This window comes from Perognathus longimembris, chromosome 28 (genome assembly GCF_023159225.1).
Source record: "Perognathus longimembris pacificus isolate PPM17 chromosome 28, ASM2315922v1, whole genome shotgun sequence".
In the NCBI taxonomy this organism is placed as follows: domain Eukaryota; kingdom Metazoa; phylum Chordata; class Mammalia; order Rodentia; family Heteromyidae; genus Perognathus; species Perognathus longimembris.
This window is the reverse complement of record NC_063188.1, coordinates 61569116-61596642: the sequence shown is the minus strand read 5'-3', so window position 1 is coordinate 61596642 and position 27527 is coordinate 61569116. Positions and strand designations below refer to the sequence as shown.

At 45.9% G+C, this 27527-nt stretch overlaps 1 protein-coding gene across 6 annotated transcripts in view; it reads left to right on the top strand.

Moving 5' to 3' along the window:
* Positions 1–16935, top strand: part of Dlg3 (discs large MAGUK scaffold protein 3) — a 62504-nt gene extending 45569 nt beyond the window's left edge. For 3 of the 6 annotated variants that reach the window (XM_048335857.1, XM_048335856.1, XM_048335855.1), the window contains 9 exons: positions 5154–5330; positions 5563–5638; positions 8686–8731; positions 12064–12114; positions 12705–12806; positions 13741–13913; positions 14320–14429; positions 14757–14848; positions 16563–16935. In XM_048335857.1, coding sequence (XP_048191814.1) covers positions 5154–5330; positions 5563–5638; positions 8686–8731; positions 12064–12114; positions 12705–12806; positions 13741–13913; positions 14320–14429; positions 14757–14848; positions 16563–16669 — 934 coding nt within the window. In that variant the 3' untranslated portion in view covers positions 16670–16935. Of the gene's footprint in view, positions 1–5153; positions 5331–5562; positions 5639–6357; positions 6458–8685; positions 8732–10579; positions 10622–12063; positions 12115–12704; positions 12807–13740; positions 13914–14319; positions 14430–14756; positions 14849–16562 lie in introns of all 6 variants that reach the window. The other 3 variants (XM_048335858.1, XM_048335859.1, XM_048335854.1) reach the window with 2 other exon arrangements.
* Positions 16936–27527: the final 10592 nt, after the last annotated feature.

The window sequence follows — 27527 nt, the reverse complement described above, 5'->3', positions numbered from 1 at the left end:
TTGGTCTGTAGTTCTCTTTTTTTGTTGGGTCTTTGCCTGGTTTGGGAATGAGTATGATATTAGCTTCATAGAATGAGTTTGGGATTTCTCCCTCTGTTTCCATTTTGCAGAAGAGTTTGAGGAGTGTTGGTATTAGCTCCTCACTAAAGGTTTTATAGAATTCGTTGGTGAATCCATCTGGGCCTGGGCTTTTCTTTGTTGGGAGGTTCTTGATTACCCACTGTATCTTGCTGTAAGTTATTGGTTTATTTAGTTGATTTATTTCTTCTTTGTTCGTGGGGTTATTCACCTGCTCTGTTTCCATTCTTTTAATGTGAGTGCTGAGGGCAATGATCTTGCCCCTCAGTACTGCCTTAGCTGTGTCCCATAGGTTTCTTTGTGGTGTATTTTCTTTGTCATTGTGGCTTATGAATTCATTAATTTCATCTTTAATTTGGTCTGTGGCCCAAGTGTTGGATAACAGTGTGGGTTTAGCCTCCAAGATTGTGTAGAGCCTCTGTGGTAACCGTTGTTATTGAGGGTTACCTTTAATCCACTGTGGTCAGATATAATACATGGGATGACATCAATACTTTTGTATTTGCAGAGGTTCTTTGTGTGGGCTATGACATGGTCTATTTTGGAGTATGATCCATGGGGTGCTGAGAAGAAGGTGTATTGGGTCTCTGTAGGGTGAAAAATTCTGTATAGATCTGTCAGCTCCATTTGGGATATGGTGTTACTTAGGTCCTCAGCCCCCTTACTAATCCTCTGGCTGTTGGATCTGTCTCTTGGAGAGAGTCGGGTATTAAAGTCACCCACTATAATTGTGTTTGGGTCTATCTTGTTCTGTAGTTCTGTGAGAATTTGCTTGACATATGTAGGGCCTCTTTTGTTTGGTGAGTATACATTTATCACCGCGATGTCTTGATTCTGGATTTTTCCTTGTATTAAAATGTAGTGACCCTCTTTGTCTTTTTGAGTTTTTTTTTTTTAATGAGAAGTCCAGCTTCTCTGAGATCAGGATGGCTACTCCTGCCATTTTGGTAGGTGCGTTTGCTTGGAAGATCTTGCTCCATTCTTTCATTCGGAGCCTGTTTTTATCCCTTGCTGTAAGGTGGGTCTCTTGTAGACAACAGATGGCAACTTTTTGTTTGCGGATCCATTCTGCCAGTCTGCTCCTCTTTATCGGAGAGTTTATACCGTTTATATTCAAAGAGATCAAGGATAAGAGTGTTTTTTCTCCTTCCATTTTCTTGTTGGGCTGTTTTTCTTCTTTTTTTTTTTTCTCTTGTCTTTAGTGAGCTGCTCTTTCTGTTGGGCTTTGGCTATTGTAGTTTCTTTCTGTTTCTGTCTGTGTGTCCTGTACGATTTCTGTTGGGTGGGAGTCCCCTCTTAGAATTTGCTGTAAGGCTGGTTTTTTATTCACATACTCCTTTAGATCCTCTTTGCTATGGAAAGATCTGGTTTTCCCCTCGAATATGAACTCCAGCTTCGCTGGATATTTTATTTTAGGTTGGCAATTGTTGGCCTGTAGGACTTGGATGGTGTTCTTCCATTCTCTTCGTGCGTGGTAGGTTTGTGTGGAGAGGCCTGCTGTTATTCGGATCCTCTTCCCATTGTAATAAATTTCTTTCTTCGCTTTGGCTGCATTCAAAATTTGCTCTTTATTCTTGAGATCTGAAGTCTTGAATATTATGTGCCTTGGGGTGGCTTTTCTGGGGTCTGGCCTGCCAGGTGTCCTATAGGCTTCGGTTACCTGGATGGGTTCCCTTGTGAGATTGGGGAAGTTTTCTGCAATCACTTCATTGAGAATATTTTGAAGCCCTCTGCTCTGGTATTCGGCTCCTTCTTCTATTCCAATTATGCGCAGATTATATCTCTTGTCTTTGTCCACTAGCTCCTGGATTAGTCTGCCCTGGAACTTTACCATTTCATGGAGTGTGGCAATTTTCTGGTCCTTATCAGCTGCATCATCGTCCAAGCGAGAGATTCTGGCTTCCATATGGTCAATTCTTTGTGCTGTGGATTCAAGTGCGGAGTTTATGGATGTCAGAGAGCTATTCATGGTTACCAGATCAGCTCTGATCGTGGAAATTTCTTCCTTTAAAGAGTTGTATTTTAAATCTAATTTTTCATGCATTTCACTTCTCAGGATGTTAAGGTCTTGTTTGATGGAGGTTTGCACTGTATCCATTTTTGCTTCCATTTCTTTCTTGGCTTCCTGGATATCCTTCGCGACTTCCACTCTAACCTCCTGGAATTATTTTCTGATTTCGTTTCTGAGGCTTTCCATCATTTCTGCTAACGTAGCCTCAGTTGTTCTTTTATTCTCCATCTCTTCTTCAGTCATGCTGCTTTTTGGAGCTGGCGAGTTGGCCTGCCCTTTGATAAAATTTGTTATATTTCTTTGTGATTTGCGCATCTGGAGATCTGTGGGTGGCTTCCCTGGTTTGGCTTTGTGCTGGTTCCCGCTGGTCCATCAGTGGGAGACTTGTTTGTGTCCTGGCTCTGGGTTTGAGTTTGGCTGTTGAACCTTACTGCTCAATGGGTGAGCATGACCGTCTCAGTTGTTGCCGAGGTGGTCACCCTCACTGCACTTGGGGGTGGGTAGGTTCTGTGTCTTTCTCTGCGGGATAGCGTCCTGCCGCTGTGTTGTGCTGACCCCAGCATGCCCCTGGTGGGGGTTTGCTGGTTGCTGATTCAGCGTGGCGTGGAGGCTTTTCTCTTCTTTGGTTCTTTTATCCACTTGGTATCTTGGTCAGGGGACCTCACCTCTCAGGCGGTTCGCCCTCCTGTGTGGTTTGTCCTGTGCCGGTGTTGTTAAGGGGTGTGAAATTTGTGTGAAATTTTCACACTTGTGTGAAATTTGCCAATTTGAGTTGGCACTGCTGCTGGGGGGCTCTGCCCTCCTGTGCACGTGCGCCTATCAGAGTGGGCGCTGCCGCTGGTGGGCCCTGCCCACCTGTGCGGGGTATGCCTACCAGAGTGAGCCCTGGGTTGTTGGGGTGTGCTTGTGCCCTCCTGCGAGTTTGCTGTGGGGGGCGGTATGTGTGGGCCCCAGTGGGATCAAGTGCCCAGGCGTGGGTTGGTGCCCACAGACTGCGCCTCCACTGCAAGGGGGGCGTGTGATCGGGCCCTGGTGTCCCTGCTGGGCTGGTATTGCCCACCAGCGCGCCTGTGACTTTTGTTCAAAAAGTCCAGGAGGACCCGGCGCCTCAGACGGGGCTTCCAATGCCTGCCGGTCCCTGGGCCCCTGTTGGGAAGGGGGCGGGGCCGGTCTGGCTGTTTCAGGCTTCTCTGCTGCCTTGGCGCTGCTCGGCTCCTGCTAGCTCCTGTGTCCTCCCAGAGTCTGAAGGGACCTTTTGCCACCTGATTTGGGGGTTCTTTGTTCCCTAGGGGTGGGGAGGGGGAGGGAGGGAGATCTAGCTTCTTTGTAGGGTTTGGGTCTCTGATAGCTGGTCTCCCGTTGGGGGAGGGGGTAATGGGGAACTTACTGGTCCTGGATTGTGTGTGTGTCCCGCGCTGCTGTTGGCCCTTCGGGGGTAGGGTGCTGGGGTGTGTTGATCGGCCGTTTGGTGGTGGCAGCCCCGGCTCTCCCCTTCTGCACCGCCCGGTTCCCCCGCCACTCACGTCCAATCCTGCCCATGCGGTCCCGTGCCTCCCATCGCCGCCGCCTGTCTCAATTGGTCCACGCACTCCCTGTGGTATGTGGAACTTTTGCTGTCTGGACTCTGCACTCCTGGCGTGACTTTTCGGCAGTTGGTTTGTTAGCGCCGGGTCCCCTTTCCCAGCCTGGCCCTGTTCGTGCCAGGGTCGGCGGGTGGGGGGAGGGTACCCCGGAGATTTTCCGGCTCCGTGCAGGTTATAGGCTCTTCTTTTTTTGTTTTTTGTTTTTTTTTTGTTTCCTGCGTTTCTCGATTGCTTCTGGCTGCTGGTTTTGCTGGATTCTTGATGGGGTGTTGGGTGCTGGAGTTCCCAGCTCACTATTCAGTTGGAGCGAGTTGGGGTGCCTCCCTACTGTGGCGGCGCCATCTTCCTCGTTCTCTATCCCTGCTTTCAAAGGTCAAATATAGTTCTGTGAAGTGTTAAAACATATAGTATATTATAAATAAATTCTGCCTTCTCTTCTCCTTCATACTCACCCTAATCTTTCCTAATTTTTACTTACTTTTTAGAGAAATTCTCCCTTTGTAGCACATGCTGACCTGGAACCTGCTACCTTTCTGCATCAACCTTGCAAATGCTGGGATTCGTGATGTGTATCACCATACCTGGCTCCTAATTAATTTTAACATCTACCCTCCCTTCCTTCCTCTTTTGCTCTCCCTCCCTCCCTCCCAAGCTATGCACTTAATCTGTGTTATGTTCTCAAAATTTATTTTATTTACTTATTTTTATTTTTTGATTGCTGTTATGATGATAATATACAGAGGGGTTACAGTTACATATGCCAGGTAACAAGTACATTTCTTTTTGGACAATGTCACCCTGACTTAAATTTTAGAGCCCTATACGTGTCCACTGGATGTGTGTGGTCTGTGGCACCCTTAGCTTTTTTCCTTGGCTGCCTTGTGATACAAGGTTCTTTCTTTAATGTTTCTGCAGCATTTACCTTTCTTTCTTCCTTTGGAATTGTAGTTAACATTTTTTTTGTGGGTTGCAGGGCTTCACCTCAGGGCTTGGGCATTTTCCTTGAGCCTCTTTGTGCTGAAGGCTACTAGCTCTACCACTTGAGCCACAGTTCTACTTCGAGTTAACTGCTTTGATTTGTAATGTCTCAACTCTTTTTCAAAGATATGTTTGCAAACTGAGAGAGCTCCTTGATGGATATGTTTTCTAGTGTGAGAGTGAGGGAGAGGGCCAGAGAGCAGTCCTACTTCAGACAGCAGTTGTGACCAGAAGTCAGGAGGCGATGAGAACTGTAAAAGATTTTCCTTCACACCCCTTGGGTGAATGGAGGTGTTTCTTTGAGAGGGACATCCATGTTTACCAATTAGGAGCTAAAAGAAGGATGTCATCTCTAACTAAGGGACTTCTTTCTTTCTCCTTTCTGCTCTGAGGCTGCTGTGTCCATGCTGTCAAGCCAGCCTTCTTCGGCTGTTCTTTCTGAATTCTGGGTTCTAGGAATTTAGGGGTGGGATGAGCACTTTATTCTTCACCATGTGTTTCAGGGCCCTGTTTGATTATGACCGGACTCGGGACAGCTGCCTGCCAAGCCAGGGGCTCAGCTTCTCTTATGGAGACATTCTGCATGTCATTAATGCCTCTGATGATGAGTGGTGGCAGGCAAGGCTGGTGACCCCACATGGAGAAAGTGAGCAGATCGGCGTCATCCCCAGTAAGAAGAGGTGAGTTGTCATCATCACAAGTGAGGCCTTTTCTGCTTCTCGCTGTGTTTCTGCCTTGTTTTCCTATTGCACTGTAAGTGGCTTAAGGGTACCATATGTGTCTTGTGATGATTTCTGTTAAAGGATTGGTACTCAGGACAAGGTTTTTACTGAATGAGCCACAGTAGCTTCTGTGCTTGCTGTGAAGACCAAGATTCGGCAGTAACCATGCTTCTTTCTGACTTTCAAACAGGGTGGAAAAGAAAGAGCGAGCTCGATTGAAAACTGTCAAATTTCATGCCAGGACAGGGATGATTGAGTCTAACAGGGTAAGTGGTGATCCCCAAGGAAATCAGTCAGGGTATGAAGAGGGGTGAGCGTCTTGGAGTTTGATGTGATGCTAGAAGAACTGGGGAGTACAAAAGAATGTCTTTTTTTTTCAGGGGGCTGACTCTGTCCTGTTAGACAAATGACTGCTTTTCAGAAAGCAGAGGGTGTGCTGAAAAGCCCATGGCTAGTCTGGGCCCTTCCTCTGGGTAACTGGCTCTGGAAGATGTGTCACAATTGGCTGCCTGGTGGGGAAGATGGAAACCACTCATGGGTTTCTCCCTGGTTACAGCTTCCACCTCCTTTCAGACCACGTGCGGCATGAGGGCTCTCCAGTCACTCCTTTTCTTCTGTGAGCTTCACAGGCCAAAGAACTTCCGGAGCAGTAGAGGAAAGAAAGGCATGGAATAGATGACTGCCTCTAATCAGTGGCATCTTAGGGCATGTGTCCAGGAGGCTACCGTGACCTTTGTTCTTTAGGAAGTGCCAGTGAGTGCTGTGAGGTTGGGCTAGGTAGAAACCTCTAACATTCCTACAACATTTCCTGTAAACATAATTTTCCTCTTACATCAACTTTCATTTAATCTCATAGATTCCATTTGTGAGAGATGGTCTTTTATTTAGCTCATCATTGTCTCCATTTTAGTTTTTCTTGCATGCTTTAAAATCCATTGTTTTTTTTTCTTCTGTCCTTCCCCTCCATCTCCATGTTCTTTCACAGTTGATCAAAACGAAACGTAAAAAGAGTTTTCGCCTCTCTCGAAAGTTTCCATTTTACAAGAGCAAAGAAAACATGGCCCAGGAGAGCAGCATACAGGAACGTAAGTAGCAGCAGAGTCCACAGTGCAGACTGACCGCAGCCCCATCCTCTTCTCCTCAGTTGCCCCTACTCATATGAGGAGTCCAGACACTGCCATGTGTGGCCACCCGAATGCCTGTGGCGTGCACCTGCTTATTTGCAAAGTCAGGGCAGAATCGCTCTGCACAGGGGAATGTTGGGCTTGTTTGTCCAGCTCCTCACTTGGAATGAATGCTAGAGGCTCTGAGGTGGGGCTGGTCCCAGTTCCAGCCTCCAGAATGTCCCTGGCACTGGTGTTGGAAGTGCCAGACGGAGCTCTGCTGTGGGGGTAAGGAGCAGTTTTTAGTCAGTGTCAGGGTTAGCAAAATGTTTTAGTTTTTTTCTTCAAGAGAACAAGGTCTAAAGACTGTTGCTCTCCTGGCTTCTGCCTTTTGTGTTTTCTTTCCTTAACTTCATTCATGCATGTCAAGAGAAGAGCTTAGCCTTCACAGGCACTTGACATTGGGTTGTTTCTGGAATTCCGCACACATACATAAGGACACACAATATCTACATGACTCTCTGTAGGCTCAGGATCACTGTCATCTAGAGTACTTGTAGAGCCAAATTCCGTAAGTAAACCTTTACTGCTTAAAATCCTTGATATGGGTGCAATGTTCAACCTATTCTAAATAACGATTTATTGAGAGCCCCAAAGCTGATTTGGTTGAAAAGGCTATAATGCTGAACAATATGAATAACCATTGTCAGTAAATATCTATCTGTCTGTCCTATCTATCTATCTATCTATCATCTGGGGTGTGTGTGTGTGTGTGTGTGTGTGTGTGTGTGTGTGTGTGTGTGTGTGTGTGTGTGTGTGTGTGTTGGCACTGGAGCTTGAATGCTGCTTGAACTCCATGCCTTGTGTTCTGGTGCTTTTTTCTCTTTTTTTATTCACAGATGGTATTCTGCCACTTGAGTCAAACCTGCAAACCTGCATGTCTGGCTTTTTGATGGTTGATTGGAGATGAGTCTCTTGGATTTGTCTCTTCTGGCTGGCTTTGAACCTGAATTCTCAGCCTCCTGAGTAGCTAGGATTACAGGTTTTGAGGCACCAGTGCCCAACCCAGTCCTGCTAAATCTTATCCTACATTGTGCCTCAGAAATTAATTGCTCTGACCCTAAACTTAAACATCAGGTCAAGCTCGAACAGTAGGGTTTCATTTGTCTCATTGTGAATTGTAAACATCTCATTTCCCAGTCACCCCTCCCACATTGCATGGAGTGATCTGGCCTTCTCCAGCCATGGGAACTGGCAGGAAACTGTCCCATTCAAATAGGAAATAGCGCTTTTTGGGCCTTCTTAGTTATGGCTGTCTGAGGTGGACCTGACAGATACAAGGTGCCCTTGTCCAGATGAAGGCCAGGGCTCATCATTCTGGGCGTTCTTCATGACAGATGATAGAGGGAGTTGGTTTGTTCTACTCATCAGTAGTGGAAAACTACCTGAGACAGATCTGAGATATTGTCACAAAACTATACCAGATAAGTCCCAGAACCTCCATTCAAGAATCTGGCCAGGAGAGGTGTCAATGCTCAGTGGCCTAGTCAGTGGACTGTGCCCATTGGATAACAAGAGTTGAAAAGAGTTGAAAGTACCTTGTACCTGTGCTTCAGAAGCTGAGCAACTCAGGGCAGCCTTGGTGGCCACACCTCAGATGGCAGAAAGTGTTACCTGACGAGTTTGGACAGAGTGAGTCCATACTGGGCAAAAGCTCCCCAGAGTGGACAGTAATTCTGTTTGGCCACCTGGCACCTAGGGATATATGTCTCTTTCATCTGGCCACAGAGGGAAATGGTGATTTCATGGGTAAAGCATTCACCTGGACTGTACAACTACAAATTTGGTCAAAGCAAGTACTCTAAACCTTGGTGTGTCACCTATTGTGTTCTGACAACTCATGGGGCTAGAGACTACCTCAGAAAGAGCTAGTCTACTCCATGGCCCTCTGACAACAAACTGAGTGACGTCAAATCCAGTATTTTATCTGACCTGGAATGTTCTTTGCAGCAAAGTTCTTCACCTCCTTGTAATTCTAGGGCTTCATAGGACTTCATACTTCTATCACTAATGCTCACTTGCCTCTGTATTCTTCCTTCCCCTTGTTTTTCTGTGTTTTCTCTTCCCCCTGATTATCTCCCTCCATATCTCCCTCTCTCCCTCCTACCCTCCCTCCTCTCTCTTTCTGTCTCTGCTGTCTGTGAAATCAGGACTTCTCTGGGTTAAGTGACGATTATTATGGAGCAAAGAACCTGAGTAAGTCAAATTTACACATTTACACATTTAAACTGTGTTTGTGGCATGAGTGGAGAAGGGTGGGATTGGGGTATCTGGGATATGGGGGAGGGGGAGGAGGAGGGGAAAGCACTGTTTGTGAGAACTTTGTTCCCATGGCAAGAGGAAGTACTTGTGGCTCTGAAAGTCACACTTTTGCCCTGGACCCTTGGTAACTGTAACAAATCCCCAATACTCATACCTGTGATTTTCTTTTATACCACCAAGTGGTAAGACATGAGCTTGCCATCCCCCTTGGAAGTGAGGTGGGTCTGACTATGTCTCCAGGGCAAAGGACACAGTGAATGGCTAACCTGTTATCAGGGGCAGGGTGCCTGCTAGTTGGATTCTTCTCCTATTGGTAGCACACTAAAGAGTTGAGGGTCTCCTCTTTGTGGTCTCTCTCTTCAGAGAGTTTTGCTACTTTCCTTTCATCATGGCTTTCCTTTCACTTTCAAATAAAATCACTCTGTTTACCTTCAAAAATAAGTTGAACTTAGACATTGCAGATATTCTAGTTCCTCCAACGATGAGCAAGGGTGCCATGAATATCTTTATCCTGTACCTGGTCTATCCCAGTAGATCCAAGGTGTCAATGAACAGGCATGACCAGCTGTCCATAGAATATCTCAAATTGAGTGTTTCTAATAGAGTGTCTTTAAGGTGCTGGTCTGGTCTGGCGGGGACATCACACACCTGTACCACTCATACACCGTGTATGGCCATGCCTTATCCCAGGAAACTTTTGAATAATCATTCCATTTTGGAAAATAATCCCAAGTAGAAAAATGGAAGGATCAATATGATAGGGCCTTAGCAGCCACCCCTGCTGCAAGCAGGTATATGGATATTTGGCCCCACTGATGGGTTTCTGTCAGTGTATATATACTCTCCTTCAATAAAGAACCTAGGCTGAATAGTGACTCCCAGCAAGGAGTGTTCAGGAACTAGGCATGTGTGGCAACTCAGTCCTGGGGGCTGGAGCTGGAGGGGGGTACAACATATCATGATCTGGAACAATGTGGTCTTGGCTGAAATGAGCAGCGTCTCTCCATGGTTTGATCTGTTCATCTCATCTCCATTTGCCTGTTGTCTGGGGGAGGGCTGGGTTTGTTTGTGCCTCCTGTGAATGTGACTCTCTGTTTGAGTTTCCTTTGCCCATGTTCAGAGATGGGCAGGTCCCAGCTGCCTGAGACATGGCAGCTGTCTTGTCCTTGAGATATTCCTGTTGGTTTGTTGTCTCTGTGTTTTGACATGTCTGTCTGATGGTGGATGGAGGCACATTCCCTCCTTTACCACCCAAGCTAAGCTGTCCTCAGAAGTGGCTGCTGAAAGTCAGAGCAGTGTTCCCTAGTGCCTGCTCATCCTGTCCAGTGCTTTAACTCTTAGGTGTGATGTACCACATGGGTCTGTATGAGTGGCATAATCCCTGGCTTTTTCTCTGCAACTGTCCCCTATCTCTTCTTTCCTGCCATTAGCTTTGGGAGGTGCATTTTGAGATAAGATTTGGAAACCTTCCAAGTTAGATGGTTTGAGATGAAGAAAATGCTGTGGAAGGAAGGAAGGAAGGAAGGGAAAAAGGAAGGAAGGTTTGTAGTCCCTAGGGAAGGAGTTGCAGACTGAAGAGGGCTCTGGGGACACATAGAAGGTGGCCAGGGCATCAGGATTGAAGCTGTGCCGCCCACTAGGTGGTCTGGATGTGGCAGGCTTCCTGTGGCCTGACTCAGTTGGCAGATCAGTGTCTCACGCCTGGAGCAGTTGAGTTTTGTGCTGCATGTGACCTCTCAGTGGTGTGTTCTGAATTGGAGTCTCTTTCTTGTTGGCTTGCAGAGGGAGTGACATCCAACACCAGTGACAGCGAAAGCAGTTCCAGTAAGTGTGTGTCAATTCCTCCATCCCCTTGTCATATAGCTCCACCATGTCTCTCAGCCATCCTCATTTCAGTGTCACACAGCTGCCATTCCTGCTCAGAGGCTGCTGCTCCTTTGAGCCACGTACACTTTGAGCCCCTGGAGATACTATGGTCTGTTTACTCTCCTAGTGGGGTGGAATTAGTCCAATGGAGAGTATAAGCCCTGCCCAGCCTGGCTTCAAAGCATCCCTAGGGGCCTGGGGAGGGTGCACTGCCAGTGGGAAAATCCCTGCCATGAGCACTGCAGGTTGTACTTGCTGCCAGGTTTACAGATTAGCTCAGAGACCAAAAGCTAAATGGCTCCTATGGGATAGCATACCAAATCTGCCTTTCTTAGTTGCTAGGAACTCCTTACCTCCTGGTTTGTTTTATATGGTCAGAAAGGAAATTACCTGGTTTTCCTTGGAAATTCTGTGACTACACCAGAGAACCATAACTGAAACCTGATAAACTTTAGAAATATTGCCTTTGGGGAACCTTCAAAAATCTACGTAGGAGTCTTAGAAGAAACCCTTTAGCAAGCACCCTGTAACTCAGTGCAGGTACCACTGCCTTCCCTGGCATTACTGTCAGCTACTTTGGGACCTGCAGGCACCCGGTGCCATGTGGGTTGCTGACTGGTTTCGGAAAACCTCATTATTGCCACACTGCATGGGCAGGCTCAGCCACTGGGGTCTTATTCTAGCCATGCACCTCTTTTCTGGATGTTTCTTCCAGAGGCAGGGGGAATAAGTAGACCCTAAAAAGGTTAGGCTGCAGGTTTGGAGATCAGCATGAGTACTTGGGCTACTGCTTCTACAGGTAAGAGGAAGGAGCTGGACATGTCCTGGCCAGTTGAAGCCTCTCTAGGGTTCTTTCCAGAGCAAAGGAACCACTGATCCTAACCAACCCTTAAGTGTAAGAATAGTTCTGATAGAAACTATGGTGGTTTCCTGACTTTTGGGCCTTGGCTCTTTGACCAACAGTATTTCACTGAATGAAAAAACACACTGAATCCTGCCTGGGGCCAGAGGATGGTTTTTCAAGCCTTTTTTTTTGTTTTTTTTTTTGGCCAGTCCTGGGCCTTGGACTCAGGGCCTGAGCACTGTCCCTGGCTTCTTCCCGCTCAAGGCTAGCACTCTGCCACTTGAGCCACAGCGCCGCTTCTGGCCGTTTTCTGTATATGTGGTGCTGGGGAATCGAACCTAGGGCCTCGTGTATCCGAGGCAGGCACTCTTGCCACTAGGCTATATCCCCAGCCCTTTTCAAGCCTTTTTTGCCAATGGAAGCAGACTAGACCACAGCATGGGTAGGCAGCAGCAAACACCATTTGATCAGGCTTTTTTTTTGCAGTGGGATATGGTGAATGCTGTACACAGGAAGGTAAATCATACAGTGCTAACCTGTCTCCTTTTTGTTACAGAAGGACAAGAAGATGCTATTTTATCATATGAGCCAGTGATACGGCAAGAAAGTAAGCCATCCTCTGAGAGTCCTGCCTTCATATTAGTCTCATATTGTGGGGCTCAATGCAGTGGGTACTAGAGCAACAGGGGAAGGTGCAGGGAAAGAGGAAGACTCAGCTCTGTATGCATTCAGAACCTGGGCTCTTCCGCCTCTTGTATCGTGGAGGACTTGGAGGCCAGCCAGTACACACCTCTTGCTATACTTTTGCCTGTTGTTAGGAGGTCTTCCAAGGAGAGGGCAGGTTTATAATGAAGATCTGTCTCAATGGAGGTAGCCACTGCAGAAAGGAGAGGCAGATTCCTCTTTTGGGTATTTGCCCTGTAAACTCTTTGCTGGGTGGCTGGTGTCCATACAGAATTCTCTCCTGAATCTGTTGGACAGGGAATCTGAAGCTCCTGGCTTCAAACTTGCTTTAAGACTTAGATATTATCCATTGAAAGGATCTTTGATGTTCTTGTAGTGAAGAACCAGAGAATGGCTGTAGACACTTTACTCTGAGTGGTAGCTCCATAATTAATATGTTCTAGCCTGACTTGAAGGTGGGATGGACTTCTCTGCAGGGCTTCTGTTCACTGTCTCAATGTTCTCCATCCCCAGTTCACTATGCCAGGCCCGTGATCATCCTGGGCCCAATGAAGGACCGAGTCAACGATGACCTGATCTCTGAGTTCCCACATAAATTTGGATCCTGTGTGCCACGTAAGAACCCAGTCTGGCCCAAACAAGCAAGGCTTGGTACCCTGGGAACTGCTGTTGTAGTGTTTTGTGGAAAGTGGCTAGGATCAGATATAGGCCCTTTGGGAAGAGGATATATCTGAAAAGAGTACAACGTGATAGAAGTCCCAAGAGTAAATGGGGTTGGGAGGACTACGATACCCACTTTGGGTGCTCTGGGAAATTGGCAAGGCAATAGTCAGGAATAATTGAACAAATATGGAGACACAACCTAAGCACTGTATGATTACTTAGGTGTGTGAGTGTGTGTGTGTGTGTGTGTGTGTGTGTGTGTGCGTGTGTGCATGTGTGCATATATGCTGGTCCTGGGGTTTGAACTCAGGGCCTGGGTGCTATCTCTGAGTTTTTTGGCTTATTTTTGCTACCATTGAACCACAGCCCTACTCACTGCTTTTTGGTAGTTAATTGGAGAGACGAGTTTTATGGACTTTCCTGCTTAGGCTGGTTTTGAACTGTGATCCTTAGATTTCTTTCTCCTGAGTAACTAGGCTTACAGGCTTGACCCACCAATGCCCAGCTGTGATGTTTGTTTGTTTTTTGGAGAGAGGAGTGCTGGGGATCCAACATAGGGCCTTGTGCTAAGTGCTTTAAGGATGACTTGGTGAATTATTTGTGAGGTTCACTGATTTCCATGCACCCTCTGCTAGGCCCTGGTTTAGGAAGCACTACTTTTCTGGTACAGTTGAACATAAAGTGAATAGACCCCTTGTATGACATCTGGAGGTTGGAAAATAAGTGACTTCTCCCAACTACTCCCCCCCCCCCCCCCAGTTATCTGAAAAAGCATCAAGTTACCTTGTGACTCTCCCAGGTGAGGGATAACCAAGTCCACTTTTGTGACCTAGAGCAGATCATTGCCCTTGACTTTGACTTATGGTGTTCCTTTTTTTTTCTTCAGATACTACTCGGCCTCGGCGTGATAATGAAGTGGATGGACAAGACTACCACTTTGTAGTGTCCCGGGAACAGATGGAGAAGGATATCCAGGACAACAAGTTCATTGAGGCAGGCCAGTTCAATGATAATCTCTATGGGACCAGCATCCAGTCAGTGCGAGCAGTTGCAGAGAGGGTAAGTGGAGAGGTAGCCTGACCTCCCATGAGCCTTAGAGGCAAGATAGATATCCAGGTTCAGTTCCACCTGTATCCTCATCTTTATACCATGGAGCCTATCCAGTGGTCCTGCTGACCAAAGCAATGGCAGTTCTACAGATTCCAGCCCTTGGGTGGAGGTGCCTATCCCTCCTGTATGTCACACTGGATTGTCATCCACTGGGAAATTGGGGTCCCCCTAGGCAGATGTGGCCTTTTCTGGATAATAAAAGCAAAACATAATGCCAGAGTATGTCAGAGAAAAGGTATTCTGGGTCATTCTGGGTGTCCTTAGGTTCCTCCTGCAGAATATTTGGAATGCCATTAGATTTCTGTGTGAGGTTGGGTGGATAAGGAGAGGGACTGACACAAATCTGCTTCCTCAGGGCAAGCACTGCATCTTAGATGTTTCCGGCAATGCTATCAAGAGACTACAGCAAGCACAACTTTACCCCATTGCCATTTTCATCAAGCCCAAGTCCATTGAAGCACTTATGTAAGTGTTTGCTGGTGTCAGACACATCCGCTAGGATGGGCTGCTGGGACAGAAATGGACAATAAAGTGATTGGTTGGGTGGAGTTAGGACCTGGTGGATACAGAAGGAAACCAGCCCAGCTCTGACTGCTGCCCTTTCTGTTTGAGTGCCTGTGTATGCATGTTGTTTCAATTGGGCTTTCAGACCTGTAAGCTTTGAAGATGGAGTTAGGGGCTGCCCTGAGAGGATAGTTTGGCAGATTTTTCAGGGAACTTGGAGCACTCTCTTTTGATAATGAAAAAAAGATCTCCTTTGGAACAATGTTGCTTCTTCTGTGTCTTTGACAGGGAAATGAACCGACGACAGACATATGAGCAAGCAAATAAGATCTATGACAAAGCCATGAAACTGGAGCAGGAATTTGGAGAATACTTTACAGGTAAGAATCCCCACTACCCTGCTGGAGGTTCCATGAAACCAGCCAGACACATGCTCCTGAACTCAGCTCAGAGAGGGGTAGGCAGGCCTTAGAGTGCCTGCACAGAGCTACTGCATGCATTAGAGCTGTTGAACGCCAGCATTTCTAAGCACTTAAGTTTCTCCCACCCATCTGGTCATAGTTTAGCCAATTTCTCACAAACTATTCCCCAAATGTGCCTTGAACTATTGGTTGGTTCATTTTGTTTTCATGTGGGGGGGTGTAAAATATTTTAATTGTTATAAAGATGATGTACAGAGGGGTTACAGTTACATAAGTCAGGTAAAGAGTACATTTCTTTTTGGACAATATCACCCCTTCCTTCATTCTCTCCTAGTTCATTCTGTTTTCTTGTTTCTGCTAGATTGCAGATCCCTATGTTGTTTCCCTCCTACCCAGATCTTCCTCCCCCATCCTTTCTTTGCCTTGCATGTTTTAGGTACTGAATAAACATTTGTTGATGATGATGATTTCTTGGTGTGATATTCAAGTTATCTGTGTGTGTGTGTGTGTGTGTGTGTGTGTGTGTGTGTGTGTGTGTTTATGTGGTCATCTATTTTAGTAAGTCAGTTCCTAAGATGTTGCAGATATTCCTTTTTAATTGTCCCTCACCTTTTAAAAATGCATTGACAGGGCTGGGAATATGGCTTAGTGGTAAAGTGTTTGCCTAGCATGCATGAAGCCTGGGTTTGATTCCTCAGTAGCATATTCGCAGAAAAAGCTGGCAGTGGCGCTGTGGCTCAAGTGGTAGAGCACTAACCTTGAGCACAAGAAGCTCACAGACAGTGCCCAGGCCCAAGGACTGGCAAAAAAAAAAAATACAGTGACACATTATGTTTGTGTTCAGGGCAATGCTGAGTAAATTCCAGCTGGTGGTGCCAGTAGGTTAACCTGGTAAAAAAATCAGAAATATTCTGGGTGTGCCATTGGCCCACACCTATAAGGAGACGTGAGATCTGGGGATCATGATTTGAAGTCAGCCCAGGCAAACAAATCCAAGACACTCCCTCCCTGTAAGCAGCAAAAGCGTATAGTGGAGCTGTGGCTCAAGTGGTAGAGCCTCAATGAGTGAAAAAGCTAAGGAATAGCACCCAGGCCCTGAGTTCTCACAAAAAAAAAAAACCACCAACACCACCAAAATTCAGAAATACGCTTGCACACCATCAGTCTTTGGAGCTTCCTTTCCTGTCAGCATCCATGTCTTTGTTCACTGGGCTGACCTCTGACACAGAGCAGATGTGATGGCCCTAGGAGCACTGCCTCTTGCCAGGAATTGTGGCTTTCCTCTCTTCCTCTGGATAATTGGGATTTTCCAAGTCTTTGAATGAAACTGTTGGCCTTATGGCAGCCAAGAGCAACATGAACTGCAATGTCTGGCATGTTGTGGGTGGCTCATTAAATATCTTTTGAATCAATACATTTTTCCTGTTCATTGCTGCCTAATCTCACTATTTCAAAGAGCTGACATCTAGCCCTGGACTTGAGGCCTCTAGCTAGCTTCCCTCCTGCCCTGAACTCACAGATAGCTGAGTAGCAACACAAACCCACACTTCCCTGTGTATCCTTGTGTGTGCACAGGGAACATCACATGATGGATGGGAGAGGCAGGATGGCCGGGAGGTGGGAGGATATGTTGTGAACCACAGTAATAATTTTGTTTTCCTCTTCACTTCAGCCATTGTACAGGGTGACTCACTGGAAGAGATTTATAACAAAATCAAACAAATCATTGAGGACCAGTCTGGGCACTACATTTGGGTCCCATCCCCTGAAAAACTCTGAAGAATCCCTTCCAACCATTCTCTTGTGAACAGAAGAAATCAAGTCCCTCTTCCCTCCTCCCTCTTCATTCCTGTCCCCATGGGGAGAACAAATGACTACTGTTCTTGTCCCCTTTTTTGAGATATGTCAAAAATTGAGTTTTCTAGTCCTGTTCTTTTGTTTCCTTTTTTTAAAAAAATTGGTTTTGTTTTAGTTTATTTTTTGGGATGATGCCATCTCACTCATCATGTGACTGTGCCCATTCCTGCATGGACCTTTCCCAAGCGCTAGCACAGGTGCGAATCCATCAGAGCCATTGTTTTCATAACACCCAGCAGAAGCGAAGAGAAGAGAGGAGGACTGATGGAAAGCCAGCCTCTGGATAGCTGCACGGCTTGTGAAGTGAGCTAAAAGCACCACGTGATGAGGTGCTCCTGGGCATTTCTACCCACCTGTACTGCTAGCTTGCAGCTCTGAACGGTGCAACGTAATGGCAACAGAAAGTATCTTATTTATATATAGATATATATATGTAATTTATATAAAATATATAGAAATTATTATATATATATTATATACTCTCTTATAATATATATATACATACATACATATATATATATATATACACACATATATATATATATATACACACACACACTCACCTACATGGGGACTAGAAAAATCTATGGAGACTTCATCAATGGTACTATGTTATTCGAGAAATGCTTTAATTTTCATATTCCAATCAGATGGCATCTTCTGTCCCACCTGGTTGGGAAGGGATTGAGAATAGTAATAAGTGCCATGCCAGGGGCACTCACTTGCATTCTGGTCATTCTCTTGAGAACTAAGGTTTGCTCCAGGTGGAGTCAGCCTGGGGCCTGAGAGAAGAGGCTTTGCCTGGGGGACAGAAGGTTTGGAGACTTGACAGACCAGAGAGAGCAGCTGCTGCCCATGAGGTGCAGCCAGCCCCTCCCTGTATAGGAAGAGAGAATGGTAACTGATGCTCCGGATAAAAATGCCTATTGTTTTACACCACCTGATGTGTCTGCATGAGAGCTTTCCTTTTTTTGTTCATTTTTAAGCTGCTGTTAAACCAAAACCATGTTGTGCTACTGTATCAGCCTTTTCATTCTTCCAAATTTTACTTTTACTATTTAAGTGAATGCGTAGAATCCAATTTGCCAGTGTTCTAAAGGCTTGCAAGGTTCTGAAGGGAACCAGGCCCCAGAAGTAGTAGGTGACCAGGTGTGGTCATCTGTGGAGTCACCAGAAGGAAAGCTGGGGCTCTGCAGTGCATGCTGGCCTCCACTGACCCACCGAGGACATGCTGGATTCAGCTGGGGCCCTTCAAAGGGCCATTGACAAGGACAGGGAGGTGTTTGCCTTCTGGCCCAGTGCCAGGACAGTGGAACAGCACCAGGCATGGCCAGCCATGTAGTGAGTTAGATTTGGTTCTTTTCTTTTCTTTTCTTTTGCAGCTGCTCCATTTGCCCTACCCCAGCCCCATCACCAGCAGCTGGTAGCTTACTTTTTCTTCAAGAAGAAAGTAGACTTTCAATGCTATACATGAGCTGTAGATCTAAGATTCACTCACTGGTGAGCTGTGAAACCTTGTTGCTTTTCCCAGAGTCTGATGGCAGTGATGGGTCCAGGGAGTTTTCCTTCTGCCACCCATGCAGGCAGCAAGTGTGGTCCAGGCCCTACCCCACCCCACTGTGCTCCTTTGAAGCCAATGTGCCTCCCTCACCTCCACACTGGAGGGATGACGCAGGGGAGAACCTAGAAAAACTTGGCCCTCGAGTTGAGCCCACTGGGTTAGGACCAGTGCAAATGACACAAAGTTGAAGATGCTTTAAGCACTACCAGCCACTAGCAGGAACTATGTTCATAGGTATCCTAACAGCACAATGAGGCTAACTGTAAAGTGTGGGGCCCAGAAGTGAGGGGAAAGAACAGGCAGCAGCTTTCCCTTGGGCAGTACACTGGATTGAAGGCAAAGAAGGATAGCATGATGGCTGACTGTGACTCTGATGAGGGGGGTGAGCAGGTAGTGGTGGTTCTTTGAAGGTAACAATGACATGTATGAACAATGATGTGCAAGCCCTCCTCTCTCCCTCCCTCACAGGGATGAAAAGCAAAGATTTCAAAGTAAGCATGACACTAGTTGGTTTACCAGTGTTCCTTCCAAGGAGACATATATTTTTTAATAAATGATAGTTGCAATGAACTATGGCTCAGGGCTGTTCTTGGAAGGAGTTGAGCAGGGAGGGTGGAGCCACTGCAGCAGGGAGAAGGGGTCAGACCTTTGCTGGGGGAGGGGCAGAGGGCTTGCTCCTTGATTGGTGATTTGCCAGGAAGTTCTTGGGATATGTGTGATCTTGCAGGTGGTAAAAAGCTGGGTGCTTGAAGACCAAGGAGACCATCATGCCATACATGCTGCCTTGAACAGCACCAACTAGACATAGGGAAGCGCATGCTAGGTGATTAAAAAAAGTGCCCAGGATGGATGATACTGTAAAAAGAATGTTAGAGCAAGCAGCATAGCCTAGTATTGAACTGATGGAGAAAAACAATTAAGAGAAGGCCACCTTCCAGCTTGCTAGTTTCCAAGAATGGAAGTGAGATGAGTCCATCTTGCAGAGAGCCACACTCACCACTGTGGTCCTTGGAAGAAGTGCTTAGAGCAGGTAATGTCATGAAGCTTATGTCAAGAAGCCTGAAGAGTTGCTGCTATAATTGCTGGTGGTTCATGCCTGTAATCCTAGCTACTCAGGAGGCTGAGATGTTCAAAACAAGCCCAGACAGAAAAGTCCATGAGACTTTTACCTCTGACTAGCAAAAAGTCATAAGTGGAGATGTGGCTAAGTGGTACAGTGCTAGTTTTGATCAAAAATGGTCAGGGATAATGTCTAGGCTGAGTTCAAGCCCCACCAAAGAAAAAGTTACAATCAAATGAATGAGCACCCCTAATATGTGACATCTGAACCATTGCTGGCTTGATCACAAGCAAGCTCTTGGCTTTCTATAAGGCAGCCAAACAAAAAGAAGTCCTCTGAGGGTTCCTTGAGCCGCTGAGGGGCTGAGCTCGCCTCAGTATAAAGAGGACAAAGGTTTCTCCTGTGGCTACAGTCCTGTTGCTGTGCTAAGGATCTACCTTCTCATAGAGAAGGTTCTGCCAAAGGAAATTTAGCCCCAGCATGAGAAGACAACCTGAGCCACAAAGAAACTCCCAAAGGAGACCTGTCCCCCACAGGGCGGGGCCACATCCTCACTGGGAGGGACACAATCTTCAGGTCTGCTGCCCAGTTTGCCTCAATTTTCTCACCTTGAAGAGGAAAAAATCCTCAAAATGATCAAACTTTGAAAGATCCATAGGATGATACTCTTGACAAAAATCCTTGTTCAGCCCAGTGCCAGTGGCTCATGCCTGTAATTCTAGCTACTCAAAAGGCTGAGATCTGAGGATCTCCCTTTGAAGCCAGCCTGGGCAGAAAGTCCCTGTGAGACACGTCTTCGAATAATCACTCAAAAACCGGAAGTGGCGCTTTAGCTCAAGTGGTAGAGTACTAGCCTTGAGCACAGAGAGGCTCAGGGATAGCACCTAGGCCGTGAGTTCAAGCCCAACATCTGACAAAAAAAATCCTCGTTCAAACACAAAAAGTTGAAAGTGCTTCTAGAAATCACTAATGTAGCTGGTGGCTCACACCTGTAATCCTAGCTACTCAGGAGGCCGAGATATGAGGATTGCAGTTCAACGCCAGCCTGGGCAGAAAAGTGTAAGACTCTTTCTTATCTCCAATAAACCAATAGAAAACTGTAAGTGGTGCCATGGCTCAAAGTGGTAAAACACTAGCCTTGAGCAAAAAAAGCTCAGGGACAACACCCATGCCATGAGTTCAAGCCCCACCACCAATAACAATTTGCTAATGAAAGCCAAGTTTTCCTCAAAGCAAGTGGATGAAGCTAATCTGGATGCAGAAGGTAGGTTTGAACTGTAGGACTGGGATGGATGGGCCTGTGAGCTGGCCTTGGGCTTGAGCCAAAAGGTCAAGCTACAAAGTCTACCAGAGCCTTTTCTGCACCTGCCTAGGATCAAGCACTGGAAGCCAAAGCATCAAGAAAGCCTCGTGGCACTCAGATGAGGAGTCCAGAGCCATTAGCTTTCTCAAGGTTGCCAGTAAGCCAGTGCTGAAAAGTACAATGCAGACCCACCAGGCTGGCCAGTGGATACTGAGGCTCATTACTCCCAGTCACGTTTGTCAGTCCTGTTTCTATCTAGGATTTCATGGCCTTCATTCCATGAATCTTTTCATCCATTCAGTCATTTCCTTGGCACTTGTAGGTCATTTTGTTCATTGCAAAGAACTTGGGAAGCTCAAATTCCAATTTCCTCAAAAGCCTTTTTCTTCCCTCATCACTTCCAAGAAACAGCAAAACTGGCTTCTGGATACCTTGGGTCCAGGCTCAACACATTTTGTAGCCCGTGTCTGAAAGCAGTGTTTTAAATGTACAACTTAAAATATTTCGGGTTAGTGAACTAGGAAAAATAAGTATGGTTATCTGAGCTTTGTTGGAAAACAGAAGCACTTCAACAATGAAACCCCTACTACACTCAATGCCTCTGGGTACAGTAATAATACCCACTAATGGACTTTCCTCCTTAGACCAAGTGAACTAGCCACATAGCCTATGCCACCCTCTCCTGGCCAGCAAGTGTCTACCACTTCCAACAATTCGCAAATGGTGGCTCATGAATTATCCTAGGGACAAGAAGGGGCAAGGAGATGTTTCTGTCTGCCTTGTGGTCAGCCTGGGCTGTCCATGCACCCCATGGATGCTATGGGCCAATGGTTCCACCCTGCCCAGCATGTTGCTCCTTGGCCTGGCCCTTCCGCCATCAGACCTTGGCCTTTCCCTCCTGCCTCATCTCCTGCTGTGTGCCCCTCCCTTCAGCCGCTTGATTCCACAAACATGCAGCTCCCCAGGGACTTAGCTTCTTTCCCCACCCTTAAATGGCTTCAATGCAGCCTCTTCATGCTCACCTAGAAAATTCCTCTTCAAATGTCAAAACGAGGTGCAAAAACCCCACCTCCTTTCGATGCTGCCTTCCAGAATCACCTCTTCCACCTCCCACTCAGAGGTAGAATGGACCTTGTCTTCGTGCTCCTCTGTCACCACGATCACAGCTCATGTAGTTCCTGTTTACCACAAGCCAGGCACTAACCCAAGTGCTTTCTGCATGCCTTTCCATGGATGAAGTAGGTGCACATGGGATTCCTGTTTTCCACCTGAGAAAACAGTCAAACCGGCCATGTAGCTGAAGGAATGTACCCTTAAGCACCCCAGCAGCCTGTCACTTGACCACCAGAGACTGTCCTGCCTTTATCTCCACATCCATCTTCTGACCAACTCTGACAGTGGACACTGGGCCCTGTTCAGCTGCACATCCCTGGAATGCCTGTCCCAGTGCAGGTATTGGATGAACGAAGAATTTGCAGAGCCTGGCTCAGCTATGAAGCAGGGAGCTGACTGGCTTAGAGCCTGGGCTCACTGCATGGCTTTCTTTTCCACACTCCTTACTCTTTAAACTGAGATCACACAAAAATCTCTAATTGGCAAAAATTGTATGAAGAGGTTTCCTTTTAACATTTCTATATACATATTATGTGTTTTGATCTAACTCACCTCCTCTATTACACTTTTTATTCCCACTTCCCTCTTTTTTTACATTTAATGGGTTTCATTCTATTTTCGTAATGCATATAGAGTACTTTGATCATTTTCACTTCCTCGATAATCCTCACCTTTACCCTTCTAGCTCCTGCTAGTTCCTCGCAAACTCTCACTCTTATGTTCATATCACTGTTTGTTTTCTGTCAGTCATAGGGCTTGAACTTGGGGCCTGGGCACTGTCCCAAATTTGTTCTCAAAGCTTTGCTCAAGGCTAGTGCTCTACCACACTGAGCCACAGCTCCACTTCTGGTTTTCTGGTGGTTAGTTGGAGATAAGAGTCTCAGGGACTTTCCTGCTTGGGTTGATACCAAATCAAGATCCTCAGATGTCAGACTTCTGTGTATCTAGGATTAGAGGCATGAGCCACCAGCACTCAAGTTTGTCATTTTTTTTAGATTTAGATTCTGCATATGCAAATGTCTTTCTGAACCTGGTTTATTTCACTCAGCATAATGATCTCCCATTCCATCCATTCTCTTGCAAATGATGTAATTTTCTGTCTTTATGGCTCAGTAAAGTTCGACTGTGTATTTTTTGTCACAATTCTAGGGCCTGAACTCAGGGTCTTGAGCTCTTGCTTGACTTTTTTCACTCAAGGCTGGCACTCTAACACTTGAGCCACACCTCCATTTCTGGCTTTTAGGTAGTTAATTGCAGATGAGAGTCTCATGGACTTTTCTGCCCAGGGCTGGCTTTGAACTGTGACCCTCAGATCTCAGCCTCTTGAGTATCTAGGGTTACAGATATAACCCACCAGTGCTCAGAAGATACCCTGTATTTTAAAAATTTGTACATTCATTTTCATTCATCAAGTGATAGGCTAGATGCTGGTCCCATGGCTTGGCTATTGTGAACAGTGCGGTTGAGTGTACAGGGGTCTCTGCTGTATGCTGACTTTCATTCCTTCAGATATATGCCCAGTATAGGAAGATCATGTGGTAGTTCTAGTTTTATTTTCTTGGATCTAGCTCCATCCTCTGCCTCCTTTCCCTTTCTCCTTCAACTCCCACTTAGGTCCTTTTCTTTGCTTTCATTCTGGTCACTTCTTGCCCCGACCTGACTGTCCAACTTCTCTGTTCTCCTAAACACAAGGTTATGGGCATCTGCAAGTTCTTGAGGATCAGACCTTACCTTCCCAGCAGAATTTTTTTTTCTTATTTATTGTCAAAGTGATGTACAGAGAGGTTACAGTTTCATACGTTAAGCATTGGATACATTTCTTGTACTGTTTGTTACCTCCTCCTCATTCCTCTCTCCCCATTAGTTGTTCAGTTGGTTTACACCAAACAGTTTTGCAAGTATTGCTTTTGTAGTCATTTGTCTTTTTATCCTGTGTCTCTTGATTTTGGTATTCCCTTTCACTTTCCTAGTTTTAATACCTTCCCGGCCGAAAATTTAAGGAGTCTAGAAACAGACATGCCGTGACCTTCATTCCCTGTTTGCTTCATTTCTCTCCATGCCCACCTGTCCTCTTCCACGGGGTGTCTGAGCCTCCACCTCTGATCTGATCCTTCCCTCTCAGGAAGTGTCATTGTCCTATCTCCACCCCCAACACTGATCTGTCTCCTTATAAACCACCACTTACACTCTACTAACATGGTTAGTTATTTACATCTTCAAGTAGTCCTTTACTGGTCCCAATGAGCCTACCTAGGATCTAGTGAGGGAGCACCAAGGAAGTAAATGACTGAGGTCAGAATTATACCTTAGGGTGAAGATGAGGAAGATGAAATGTGCAAGATGCAGACTGCCATAGGGATCTGCTTAGATAAGGCTCCCAGGGAGGGCTTCTTGAAGGAGCTGACATTCAGGTTGAGATCTATAGGATCTGTGGGAGCAGCCTGGGAGGGAGGGGACATGAATAGATGCATATGAAACATCTTGCACTGCACCTGGCCAAGTTGGCTCATACCATTGGCTCCTGATATTTTTTTTCTGCTAGCCAGAGTAAAGTGTTGGTCTTTTTACCAGGAAGGAAGACCTCTCATACGATCTCTTTTCTTTGTTTCTCTTTTCTTTTTGTGCCAGTTCTGAGGCCTAAACTCGGGGCCTAGCACTCTTACTTGGCTTTTTAAATTCAAGATTGGTGCTCTACTACTTGAGCCACATCTCTACTTCTAGCCTTTTGATGATTAATTGGAGATGAGAGTCTCAAAGACATTTCCCAGGATGTCTTCGAACTATAATCTCCAGATCTTTGCCTTCTTGGTAGCCAGGATTACATGCATGGGTCACTGGTGCCTGACTTCCAGCTCTTCTTTAATGAAACTGTTTAAGCTCCGGCTGAAATGACACTTCCACGATGATTTCACTGACCACTCTGGAAGACTTCCTCTGCCCTCTTGCACCATGCAAGTGATTACATGAACATCCTCTGTTCTTCCTTGCATGGTGGTTGTTGGCCCATAATATTCTTCTCCAGGTAGACAAACAGCTTCTAAAAGGTCAGGCTTCTAGAAGCCACTCTAAAACACATATCTGGTGTGTCTTGCCATCCTTCATAGTAGCTAATACATGCCTTGCACATGCTCCATAAATGTTTGTCCAACTCCCCCCATTGTCTTACTTGAAAACATGATAAAACTGGGCAAACACTGTCCACAGCCCCCTCCCAACTCTAACATTTATTTAATAACAAAATTGAATTCTAAAGCACACGTTCTATGCAATTCTCTTTGCAAAATGACAGTTCATGCCTTTTGTGAATTTGCAGTTACAAAAAAATAACAATGAGCCAGATGACATAAAAGGCTTCAATACAGCTGCCAAAGAACATGGCACATGAGCACATTCAGTTCCACACAATTGAACATTAGGAATTGGCAGGCTTAGTGCCTGAAGCGAGGGAGCAAAGAATCCCTGGGACATGCCTTTAGTGGGACCAGAAGGAAATAACCTTTTTTCCACTTGGACAGAGGGGTTGAATTCCAGGACAGCCTGAAAAAAATAGGAAACTGGAATATAACCAACTCTTAGAGATTGGACCAAGAAATGGTGCTGTGGAAAAAGGGGAAGGGAAGTGCAGAAAGTGCCCAAAATGCCCTCTTACAGCAAGGTGTGGTACCTCCCTAGTCTGAGTGAGTGGGGGCTATCGATCTGGTGGGAGGATGGCGAGGAGGTGGCAGACTGGCTGAGACTAATTAGGTGAAGGACCTGCCTAATGTCCTGCAGTGAGTGATGACTAGCTTTGTCTTTGTGTCGGGCGAACACACGGTTCTGCTGCAGGACAAGGAAAACCTCTTCTGCTATCACTCTCCTGCTCTGGTTTTCCCGGAAATTTTACATTTCCTTCACCATACTGGTACAACTGTGCTCTCAAAAGTGACTTTCCAGCTGGCGCCAGTGGCTCATGCCTGTAACCCTGGCTACTTGGGGGGCTGAGATCTGAGGATCGTGAGTCAAAACCAGCTCAGGCTTTCCTGCCGTAAGACTCTCATCTCCAATAACCAGCAAAAAAAAAGCTAGAAGTGGAGGTATGGCTCAAGTGGCAGAGCCTTGAGTAGAAAAGCTAAGTAGAAAAGCCCTGAGTTCATGCCCAGAACCGGCAGACACAAAAATACTGATTTCCATGTTTACTAGATCTCACACTGCCACAGACTTCATTCCCTCACCCTTTCTGCATATCTGCCACTACTAGTTACAATCTCATTGGCTTTTGTGACAGTGATGCTACCTTGTTGGTTCTCCCATGTACGTCCTTTTTCTCCTTCTCTGCCTCTTGTAATTCATTTTTTACCTCCTTGCTTAAATGTTTGTTACATTCATTCTTGCTCTTCTTCACATTCAAAGCACTGACCATTTCCAACTTTCAAGCCTCACCCAGACTCAAAACCTTTGCAACATTCCTGTGTCCCCACAACTGCCTTGACCTTCCCTGCCCATCATTTCACTACAATCAGCTTAGTCTTCCAGTTATTGTCATCTATTCCCCAAACAAGGCAGTGTGTGTCAGGCAAGGAGGAGGAGTAATGGGGAATGAAACAGACTTGGTTTCTGCCCTGAAACCACTCACAGTTTCAGAGGTGAATCATATGGTAGCAATCAATCACACAAATAAATTCTATTTACAGATAAGTGCTGTTGATGGAAACCCTGGGGCTTTTTTCAAGGATGAAATGTGGAAATTACAATGACTTCAAAATCCATGTTCCTTCTCCTGTTTCTCTGCTGTGGTCAAGATGAACATTCCTGTTTGGGAACAGTTGCCCACTCCTGTAATCCTAGCTTCCCAGGAGACTGAGATCTGAAGATTACAGTTCAAAGCCAGGCTAGGCAGACAAATGTGGGAGGCTTATTTTCAAGTAGCCAGCAAAAATCATGAACTGGAGGAGTGGCTCAAGTAGAAGAGCCCTAGCTGTGAGTAAAAAAGGCAAGTGAGAGCATGAGGCCCTGAGTTAAACCCCCAGTACTAGCATGCACACAAAAAGACCAACATTTCAGGCTGGGAATATAGCCTAGTGGTAAAGTGCTTGCCTCATATACATGAAGCCCTGGGTTCGATTCCTCAGCACCACATAAAAAAAGCAAGAAGTGGCGCTATAGCTCATGTGGTAGAGTGCTAGCCTTGAGCAAAAAGAAGCCAGGAACAGTGCTCAGGCCCTGAGTTCAAGCCCCAGGACTGGCAAAAAATACCAAAAAACTGAGAAAGACCAACATTTCTAGGAGCCAATTCTGACCTAGGTCACTTCCAGCTCAAATTCCTTTAATAGTTAAGGTCAAAGTGTGCACTAACTGGGAGGGTGAAGCAGGAAGATTGCTTGGGATCAGGAGCTTGAGGCCATCCTGGGCAGCATGGAGAGACCATGTTAATAAAAGGAAAAACGTTCAGGGATTATGCAATATAGTCCATACCTCTATAGTCAGATAGTAGACATGTGCTAGCCTACCTTTACAATCTCTCCTTCACTATTCCACTGTAAGCACTCTGAACTATTCACTGTCTACCATGAAGAAGGACCACATGCCCTTATCCTGATGTTTCTCTTCCTGGGAAAACCCTTTCCCTAATTCTATAAGTCCAACTCTTATATATGTGTGTATGTATGTATGTATGTATGTATGTATGTATGTATGCATGTATGTATGTATATGTATTCGTTTCCCTTCTTTCCTATTTTCTTTTTTGAGACAGTTTTACTATGTA